Genomic DNA, 11573 nt, shown 5'->3' with positions numbered 1-11573 from the left:
TTGTTTTACAGTTGTTATGATGATACTTACTGCCAATAAATCCAAAAGGAGAAAAATGCCTTCCTTTTCAAGAAAGTAATCCTCTAAAGGATAGCATCCCAAAATGCAGCACCTTTAAATAAAAAGTTAGTCAGTCATTTAATAAGGGTTTATTGTTAAACTCGTGAGTTTATTTCTATCAAAAAAATTTTCAAAGAATATGTTTTCCTTCATTCCCTTAAATCAAGTAGTTAATTTTTTTACTTAAAAAATTGAACTTTGAAGAGACTTTGCCAGTGGCGTTTTATTTCAACTATTTTTAAACCTGATAATATCAATTAATTCGTTTTCATAACTGCCTATTTCTTTTCCATAGATGCAATATTCTCCTTGGCTTTCATGACATTATTTGTAGAGGAGATCTTTCCTCTCGTTGCTCTAGTAACTGTTTCTTCAAGCTTTATCCATTTATTGTCTCTCTTTCAGTGTTGGCGTGCCTCAAACATTTGATGATTTTTAATTACATGCTATCTTTGCAGTTGAGTTATTTGCTAACGTGCCTGCTGCTTAGGACTGCGCAGCCCACATGGAGTGAGCGATTGAAGTTGCTACCAGGGCTACTTTCACTGTTTTCCTGGGTAAGGGATGGATATGGGCTGAATACATTGCTGCTGCTGCTGCTGCTGCTGCTGGTGCTAAATACTAACAGAGGCTAATCTCCTCTATTTCTTTCAGGCACTGCAAGCCTGCTGGGGTCAACTTCCTATGTCCCTTTCCTATTTAGCATGGCTATTACTTAATTATTTATGGTTCAGTAATAATATGGTAATTATTTAACCTGGCTTTCTCTTGTTTCTGCTGCCTGTTTTGTGATGATGGTTGTGTGTAGTGGGGGTGGTGGTGGTTGGTGCATAAAGGCCATCAGCTTGGCCCCTTCCACTCAGCTGGTTCCAGTTTTACCACCTCTGGGTATGAATCAGGTTTATTCTATTCCCACTTTTGAGGTAGTACTCTGATGCCTACCATGAGCTGCCTTTTACCTCTTTAATCCATAGCAATTTCAGTAACAAAAAATAGAAATCCTAACTTGTTCAGAAATTAGACAACATATTTCTAAATCTCCCAAAGGTCAAAAAGAAAATCACAATGAACACTAGAAAATAATTTGAATTTAATGATAATATTAACTAATATTAATAGAACATATTGAAACTTATGAGCTGTAGCTAAACCTGTGATTAGAGGAGAATTTATAGCCTTAGATAACTATATTAGAGGAAAAGAAAGGTTGAAAATCTTTGATCCTGGCATCCATCTCAAGAAATAGAAAAGGTAAAATTAAGCAAAAGAAAAAAAACCAAATTAATGAAATATAAAATAAAATAGAATCAATAAAGCACACAAATGGATTCTTTGAAAAGACTAATAATATTGATTAATTCCTTGTGAAAGCCATTAAGGGAAAAAGAGAGAGAGAGAGAGAAGGCAGAAATGACTAAGACCAGGAAAGAAAAAGAAAGCCTCACTTTATATCCTACAGATATTAAAGATACAAACAACTGTATAACAGTAAGTTTGAAAATTTAGACAAAACAAATGAGTTCCTAGAAAAATACATCTTATCAGAACCTACACAAGAAGTAGAAAATCTTAATAGACATGTATATATACTAAAGAAATGAAATCTATATTTCAGAACCTTTCTACAAAGTAAACTCCAGGCACAGATGACTTAATTGGTGAATTCCACTAATTATGTAAGAAAGATATAAAAAATCTTATACAAATTCTTTCTAGAGAACATAGAAAGAAGGAATACTTCCTAACTTGTTTTACGAGGTCAACATAAACTAGATACTAGAACTTCCTTCAGTTTAAGTTCCTAAAAAAGGAAAAAGAATAGATGCCTGGCATCACAATCCCTGACTTGAAAACATACTACAAACCTACAGTAATCAAAAGAGCATGGTACTGGTACAAAAACAGGTGCACAGATCAATGGAACAGAATTGAAAGCCCAGAAATAAAACCACACATCTATGGACAGCTTATCTTTGACAAAGGACCTGAGGGCATACAATGGAAAAAAGAAAGTCTTTTCTACAAATGGTGCTGAGAAAACTGGAAAGCCACATGTAAAAGAATGAAAATTGACCATTCTTTTTCACCATTCACCAAAATAAACTCAAAATGGATCAAAGACCTAAAGCTGAGACCTAAAACCATAAGGCTTCTAGAAGAAAATGTAGGCAGTACACTCTTTGACATCAGTATTAAAAGGATCTTTTCGGACACCATGTCTTCTCAGAGAAGGGAAACAATAGAAAGAATAAACAAATGGGACTTCATCAGACTAAAGAGCTTCTTCAAGGCAAAGGAAGACAGGATTGAAACAAAAAAACAACCCACTAACTGGGAAAAAATATTTGCAAGTAATACATCTGACAAAGGCTTAATATCCATAATATATAAAGAACTCACACAACTCAACAACAAAAAATCAAACAACCTGATCAAAAAATGGGCAGGAGACACGAACAGACATTTCTCCAAAGAAGATATACAGATGGCCAATAGGCACATGAAAAGATGTTCATCATCGCTGTGCATCAGGGAAATGCAAATCAAAACTACACTAAGATATCACCTTACACCAATTAGAATGACAAAAATATCTAAATCTAATAGTAACAAATGTTGGAGAGGTTGTGGAGAAAAAGGAACCCTCATACAGCGCTGGTGGGAATGCAAACTCGTGCAGCCACTATGGAAAACAGTATAGAGATTCCTCAAAAAATTAAAAATAGAACTACCATACGATCCAGCTATCCCACTACTGGGTATCTATCCAAAGAACCTGAAATCAGCAATTCCAAAAGTCCCATGCACCTCTATGTTCATTGCAGCATTACTTACAATAGCCAAGACATGGAAGCAACCTAAGTGCCCATCAACAGATGATTGGATAAAGAAGATGTGGTATATATATATACAATGGACTACTACTCAGCCATACAAAAGAACAAAATCGTCCCATTTGCAACAACATGGATGGACCTTGAGGGAATTATGTTAAGTGAAATAAGCCAGATAGAGAAGGACAATCTCTGTATGACTCCACTCATATGAGGAAGTTAAACATGTGGACAAAGAGAAGAGATTAGTGGCTACCAGGGGAAAGGGGGGGTGGGGGGTGGGAACAAAGGGTGAAGTGGTGCACCTACAACACGACTGACAGACAATAATGTACAACTGAAATTTCACAAGATTGTAACCTATCATTAACTCAATAATATATAAAAAAAAGAATGGATGCCTGGCATCACCAATTAAACACTGCATTTATTCATTATTTGTTATTTCTACCTTATTTCATATCCAAAGGGATTTCAAGTTTCGTTATAGTAAAAGACACAGATAAATAAAACCATTTATTTATTAATTTTTATCTTAGTATAACTGTGGAATATTAAATAAAGAAGGGATAAAACATCAAGACATTTTCTGCAGTGACCTCTGACTCCCAATATACTGGTAGATAGTAAGGGTGGTATTCATCAATACTCATCTCTGAGTTTTTTACTGTGCTTAATGCAGTGTTCTAGTCAATAACAATTTGCTGTTGAAACTTATGATAGGTTATCATATTATCACTAAATCCCTCTCTTCTCTACAGTAACAAACAAACTAGGTAGCTGATTAGCCCTGCTGCGTATGTGCATCTGGAGGAGAGCTGAATAGTCTGGCTCTCCATAAAAACAGTGAATTTGCTTCTAGAATTTTACAACTAGTTGTAAAACTAGTTACTTGATCTTATGCAAAGTAACATTCAACAGTTTCCCCCCCAACTTTATTGAGGTATAATTAGAATAAAAAAATCAGCATATAATTAATGTACAATTTGGGGAATTTGGACATATGTATAACTTGTGTTAGTATTACCACAATCCAGGTAATAAAAATGTCCATCACCTCTAAAAGTTTCCTGCGCCCCTTTGTGTTTTTTAATTTGTTTTTGTACTAAGCACACTTAAGATGAGATCCACCCACTTAACAAATTTTTAAGTACTCAATACCTTATTGTTAACTACAAGCACTATATTGCATAGATCTCTGGAATTAACTAATCTTGTATAACTGTAACATTATACCCATTGAACAACAACTGTTCGTATCCTCCCTTCCCCATCGTTCTAATGTCTACATACCATTGTCTGCTTCTATACTTTTGACTATTTTAGAGAAATCATGTATGAGATATTCTTCTGTCAATTACTTATTTCACTTAGCATAATGTCTTCCAGGTCCATCCATGTTGTTGCAAATGGTAGGATTTCCTTCTTTTTAAAGGCTGGATGATATTCCATTGTATGTATACACCACATTTTCTTTATCCATTCATCTGTTGATGGACATTTGGGTTGTTTCCATATCTTGGCTATTGTGAATAATGCTGCAGTGAATATCGGAGTGCATCTATCTCTTCAAGATCCTGATTTCAATTCTTTGGGATATAAGCCCAGAAGTGGAATTGCTGGATCATATGGTAGCTTTATTTTTAAGTTTTTGAGGAACCTCCACACTATTTTCCATAGTGGCTGCACCATTTTACATTCCCACTAGCAATGTAAAAGCGTTCCGTTTTCTCCACATCCTCACCAACACTTGTAACCTCTTGTTTTTTTGATAGTAACCATCCTGACAGGTATGAGGTGATATCTCATTGTAGTTTTGATTTGCATTTCCCTGATGATTAGTGGTTCCATATAAGTTTCAGGATTGTGTTTTCTATTTCTGTAAAAAATATCTTCAGGATTTTTATAGGGATTACTGTGAATCTGTAGGTCACGTTGGGTAGTATTAACATTTAAACAATATTAATTCTTCCAATACGTGAACATGAGAAGTCTTTCCATTTATTTGTTTCTGCTTTAATTTCTTTCATGAGTGTTTTATAGTTTCCAGTATACAAGTCTTTTACCTCCTTGGTTATGTTCATTTCTTAGTATTCTATTCTTTTTGGTACTATTGCAAATGTGATTGTTTCTTGATTTCCTTTTTGGATAGTTTATTATTGGTGTACAGAAATGCAACTGATTTTTGTATGTTGACTGTATCCCACAACTTTACTGAATTCATTTATTGGTTCTAACAGTTTTTTTGGTGGAGTCTTTAGGGTTTTCTACATGTAAGATCATGTCATCTGCAAACATAATTTTACTTCTTCCCTTCTGACTGGGACGCCTTTTATGCCAGGACTTAGAGTATTATGTTGAATAGAAGTGGTGAGAGTGGGCATCCTTGCCTTACTACAGGTCTTAGAGGAAAAGCTTTCAGCTTTTCACCATTGAGTGTGATGTTAGCTGTGGGCTTTTCATATATGGCCTTTATTGTCTTGAAGTAAGTTCCTTCTCTACCTAATTTGTTGAGTTTTTATCATGAAAGGATGTTGAATTTTTTCAAATGCTCATATTAAGATGTTTATGTAATTTTTGTCCCTCATTCCATTAAGTGGTGTATCACACTGATTGATTTGTAAATATTGAAACATTCTTGCATCCCCAGGGATAAATCCCACTTGGTTATGGTGCATGAACCTTTTAAGGTGCTGTTGAATTTGGCTTGCTAATATTTTCTAGAGGATTTTTGCATCCATGTTCATCAGGGATATTAGTCTGTAATTTTCTTTCTTACGGTGTTTTTTGTCTGGCTTCAGTATCATGGTGATTCTGTTGTCATAAAATGAATTTGGAAGTGTTCCCTCTTCTATTTTTTGGAAGAGTTTAAGAAGGATTCCTATTAATTCTAAGTGTTTGGTAAAATTCACCTGTGAAGCCATCAGGTCCTGGGCTTTTTTTGTTGGAAGGTTTTTGATTATGGATTCAATCTCTTTATTGTTATTGGTCTGTTTGGGCTTTCTATTTCTTCTTGATTCAGTCTTGGTAGGTTGTATGTTTCTAGGAATTTATCCCTTTCTTCTATGTTGTCCAGTGTGTTGGCATATAGTTGTTCATAAGTCCCTTATGATCTTTTAAAAAAATTTTTGTTGTATCTGTTATGATGTCTTCTGTTTATGATTTTATTCGATTATTCTCCCTTTTTTCTTAGTCTAGCTAAAGATTGTTGATTTTGTTATCTTTTCAAAAAACCAACTCTTAGTTCTGTTGATGTTTTTCTATTCTCTATTTTATTCAGCTGCTCTAATCTTTCTTTATTATTACTTTTCTTCTGCTACTTTGGGCTTAGTTTGTTCTTCGTTTTCTAGTTCCTTGTGGGTGTAAAGTTAGGTTGTCTTTCTTCTTTTTTAATGTAGGCATTTATCACTATAAACTTCCCTCTCGGTATTTTTGGTATATCACATAAGTTTCGGATTGTTGTGTTTTCATTTTCGTTTGTCTTGAGAAATTTTCTAATTTCCCTTTTGTTTTTGTCTTTGACCCATTGGTTGTTCAAGAGTGTATTGTTTAATTTCCATGGATTTGTGAGTTTTCCTGATTTTCTTTTGTTATTGATTTCTAGTTTTATTCCATTGTGGTCAGAAAAGATTTCTGGAATGATTTCCATCTTCTTAAATTTGTTAAAGGTGCGACACTGAATGTGATCTATCCTAGAAAATGTTCCATGAGTGCTTGTAAAAAAACTCTGTATTTCCTCTCAACACTCTACTCTCAACACTTCACTTGTACCACCAAATGTCTGGTATTCCCCACACCAACCAATTCTCCAGTTCTCTGTGGACACCAAATGGGTGTCCTACAATTCAATTCAATTCAATTCAATTCTCACACTATCTACCTGGAGTTAGCATTGGATCTCACAGGTTAAGGGCTCAGTCTCATAAGAATGCACTGCTTCCCTCCTCCTACCTTAGACTCCAGTCCAGGTTGTCACCTGTGCTTCTGATCAAATAGCTATAAATCAGAGATTCCACCCCTCCTCAGGATGGAAAATTTGTTAGTGTGGCTCACAGAACTCAGGAAACCAGTTTATTTACTAGATTACTGGTTTATTGTAAAAAGCATACAGCTTCAGAACAGCCACATGGAGGAGATGCACAAGACAGGTAAGGGGCATAAAACCATGCCCTCTCTCAGCACCTCCATGTATTCTCCAAACTGGAAGCTCTCTTGATCTCCTAGTTTAGAATTTTTAAAGAGGCTTCATTATGTAAGGATGACTGATTAAATCATTGGCCATTGGTGATTAAACTCCATCTCCAGCCTCTCTTCCCCTCACCCCAGAGGTTGAGGGTGGGGGTGAAATTTCCAACTCTCTAATCCATCATATGGTTGGTTCCCCTGGCAACCTGCCCCCCATCCTGTGGTTATCTAGGGACTTTCCAAAAATCACCTCATTAACATAAACTCAAATGTGGTTGAAAGAGGCTTCTTATGGATAACAAAGACACTACTTTCATCTTTATTGTTCTGGAGCTATTATAGGAAGTGAGAATAAAAGATAAAATATTATAGCTATTCCCATTGCTCTTACTTATTAGGAAATTACAAGAATTTTAGGAGCTCTGTAATAGGAATGGACTAAATATACATTTCTTATTATAAACCACATTATCACAGCACTTGAACACAACATGTATCCTTCTGCTATTGGTTGGAATGTTCTTATATGTCTGTTAGGTCCATTTGGTCTATAATCATCAGAGTTTTCTTATAAATGTGTTCCAGTATGGCTCTCATGAATTCTACCCAAATAGAACAAAAGAAATGTGTCAAGGGTTAATGATATATTAAACTCAAATAATTTTCTCCAAGACAAAATTTCATAAATTAATGTTCAGAAAGGCATGTTTTTTACCCTTAGAAAGGCTAAAAAGTTTGGGAAACAATATTGATTAGGAAACACGTAATCAACTGGTCTTCAACTCCTTGAAGAGAAGACGAATGAGGAATTCAACAGTCTTCAATTATATGAAGAATACTGTATGAGTAATGGTAGATGCTTGTGTTTTCCCAGACCAGGCCAAAATGGAATGGGTTCAAGTCGAAAAAACAAGGACTTAAGTTTAGATACAAGAATGGTTGTATATTTGAGTGATGGACAAGACTACTTTCCAAAGGAGACTGGTAAATGTCATTTCTGGACTACTGAAAAGAAAAAGGCATTGAGACAGTTATCTTTCTGGTGCGGTTTTGAGGGAAGAAAATTGACAGAGAGGTAATTTTCTTGTAGTGTGATTCTATCTAACTTGGGTAGAGTAACACTCACCAAATGCTGTCCAATGTACTAAAAAGAAGTACATTATAGCCTAATCCACTCTGTAACTTCTTGGGGTCTGTTTTCATTACATGAAGAATTATATCCACTCCTTCAGTTCCAAAAATTTCCTAAAAGATTTATTTAAAATTATTTATTGAAATAAATAATCACTTCCTTTTTCATTTCATCCTGTTCCCTAAACTTTTTCTACCAGAAAAATACAACAACATTGTTAGGAAAATAGTACTTTTAATACAATTTTTTTTCAAATTTGTAGTCACTTGTTCTTAGGAATTTAAGACAAATTATTGTAAAGCTAATCATTTTAAGAGAGGTCATCAATCAATATGCCAGCTTCATGTCCTTTTATATATATTTTCCCTTTATTTATCTTTAAAAAAAATAAACCATAAGACTTGTCCCATGATTTTCTTCCCTGTTATAATGAGTATAGTCTAACATCACGTCAGATGAATACCAGCTAGCAACAACTAATTTAAGCGGCTAAAATTCTACCATGGAAGATTTTCTAATGCTCCCAAGGAGAAATAAATATATAAATGTAGATGAAACCTTTAATCATTTATATGATGTTATTACCAGTTAATGTTTGTCCCTTACCAATTACCTTTCTCATTGCCTTGTTGTTCAGTTCTGGTTCCCAGTAAGCAAGGCTATGAGTATTTTTCCAGAAGAGCACAGGCATAGGTTGGCAGAATATAAGGAGAAGCTGCATCAAAGCTTGGAGCTAAGTATGCATTTACTGTTCTTGTTGCCTCTCCCTAAAATCCCTCTGTTGAAACGTTCATAATTTTTTGTTTTTTTCTTTCTAATTTTGTCTCTTGCTATTTAAGTTATCATTTTCTGAGAGTCAGAGTTTGCTATAGAATTTAAAAAGATCAAAGGGAATTAAGCTCCTCTTCTAACGTTTAGTTTTAGATATGAACCTAATTCAAACCCCAAACAGCATTTATAATGGTACAGCCCACTTTGGAAAATTGTTTGCCAGTTTCTTCAAAGTGTACACCTACTTTATGACCCATCACTTGCACTCCTAGGTATTTATTCAAGAGAAACAAAAGCACTATGTCCACAAAAAGACTATTACAAGAATGTTCATTGAAGCTTTATACATAATAGTCCCAAATGTAAACAACTTAAGTGTTTATCATAGGGGAATGGAGAAACAAATTCTGGGATATTCATACAATGAAATACTATTCAGCAATAAAAAGGAATGAACTACTGATACATGTAACAATATGCATATATTTCAGAAATATAATTCTGTATGACAGAAACCAGATATGAGAGAGTAAATACTATGTGACTCCATTCATATAAAGTTAAAGAATTGGCAAACTAACTTATGGGGATATAAATCAGGCAGTGGTTGCCTAGAGGCAAGTGGGGGCATGGCTGCTAAAGGGCATGGGAGAATTTTATAGAGAGATAACAATATTCTATATTTTAATTGAGGTATTGGTTAAATGGGTATATATGTTCATCAAAACCTACTGAACTACATACTTAAGATGTATACACTTTACTGTATATAATTATACTCTAATTATAAAAAAAGAATATTAAATTAAATCTTCACAAGATTAAAAAACACTGACATTTATGGATACTTACTAAGAAAAAGTTCATAGTGTTAGGTGATTGGGACATTTGAGCAAAAGTTTGATTCACAGGCATACATACCTTCCTGGGAACATGATCTTCACAAAGACCAGATAATATAAGTAATATATCAGATTGAATTTCCAAAACAATGGCCTCTTCCTTGTCATTAGACTTGATTATATTTTTAAAGATTCCTTGTATGAAAAAATTTAAAGAATATAAAGTTATTGGACACTGTATTTTTATTTTGATAAACTACTCTTTTGAAATTCCTTCCTATAAAATTTCAGCTAGAGAAACAATTTTAAAAAGGGCTATTTTCATTGCATAGTTACTTCGAAGCTGTAGACAGAAGATGATAAATGTATTCTTTGGGCTCTCAATACAATCAGGAGCCCCATCTATACAGAATTTCTAGTACAGAATTAATGGAGTGTCATTAAAAGATGCCCTAAGAACCTGATAATTTGCCCAGAAAACAAAACTGTCTAAAAATAAACAGAGTTACATAAGGCAGAGATGAGTGCCTTTGCAAACATATGACCAAAATCCCTGATCATAGCTTGCCTCATCTCTTCTCCTCATGGTTAACAGCATCAATTTCAAGCAAAGGTAGAAGATCTCTGTATGTGTTCTATTCCTGTCACTTCTTTCTGCATCCTCTCCTAAGGTCTCCATGAAGGCATCTTCAACAACTTTTGGTAGCAGTATTCCCAAGTTCTTTAAAATCTCTCCCTTGCTTCAAATCAAAATTAGAAAAGACTTTAAAACAGCCACTTACACTGAAGGAATGACATTCATAATGAAATTTTACCTCAGAGAGGAATTTTCCTTTAAGCTTTAAATGAGGAACAAAAGTCATTTTTTCTCTGTTAAAGGGGTCACTGGCATTAGCAGAAAGGTGTGGAGCCATGTTTCAAAGTAAGAGGGCCATGGGAATCACAGCCCATCTCCATTGCTGGCCCTGAGGGGACGTTTCTTGGTCCTGCTGGGATGAATTACAGGTGGGGGATCAGACCCTAGGGGGCTAGTTGAGCATGCTAGAGGCCTAGTGCACAGACAGGCCAGGGAAGAGGGGCCTATACTCCTTTATCAGGAGCATCTTCCAGGAATCCAGTCCACAGGTCTGCTTCTCCTTTCTAGATTATCTCATTCTTCTTCCCACCTGGGTGCAGGAATGTTACCTTGTCTGTTCTCTGTAACACGCTATGTTAATACTGAATTATTTTCTTCATATTTCAGTGTCCTTCAACTATCTGCTTTTACCTTTTCCTTGTTCCGTTCTAAATCATCTGATATATTTCTTCCAGATTCCTCTTCCTAAAACAGTATTATACATATAATTTTCCTGATCAAAACCACCAATGGCTCCTCATGCCTAAAGAGGATAAAGTTCAAACTCTATTATCTACCTTTCAGAACTCTTTCTAGCTTGGCCCCTGACTAGACAATTAACCTTATCTTATATTACTTGTCTTCATAAAACTCTAAGTGTACTTAAGCTAACTCTGAACACATCATCACGCATATTTTAGCACCATGTCTCTGCTCATGACGTCCCCTTGCTTGAAAGACCATCTCTTTTTTTTCCTCTTGAAACTAACCTTACCTCACACCCCAACTCAATAAAAGTTCCTGTTAAGATTCCCAGCCTTGAAAACTACCCAAACCTCTTAGTTTCTGTGGTATTTACTCTCTGTATTACTCATTAGGTGCCTTACTGATGGTGCAGGGTAACACATGTTATC

At 35.0% G+C, this 11573-nt stretch overlaps 1 protein-coding gene across 9 annotated transcripts in view; it reads right to left on the bottom strand.

The window, feature by feature from the left end:
• Positions 1-11573, bottom strand: part of CFAP69 (cilia and flagella associated protein 69) — a 239241-nt gene that overhangs the window by 17726 nt on the left and 209942 nt on the right. For all 9 annotated transcript variants that reach the window (XM_070617430.1, XM_070617431.1, XM_070617432.1 and 6 more), the window contains exons 14-16: positions 9904-10019; positions 8206-8324; positions 31-112 (exon numbers count right to left, since the gene is read on the bottom strand). In XM_070617430.1, coding sequence (XP_070473531.1) covers positions 31-112; positions 8206-8324; positions 9904-10019 — 317 coding nt within the window. The remainder of the gene's footprint in view (positions 1-30; positions 113-8205; positions 8325-9903; positions 10020-11573) is intronic.

The sequence above is a fragment of the Equus przewalskii genome, chromosome 4 (assembly GCF_037783145.1).
Source record: "Equus przewalskii isolate Varuska chromosome 4, EquPr2, whole genome shotgun sequence".
NCBI lineage: Eukaryota > Metazoa > Chordata > Mammalia > Perissodactyla > Equidae > Equus > Equus przewalskii.
This window is presented reverse-complemented; position numbering and strand designations above follow the sequence as displayed.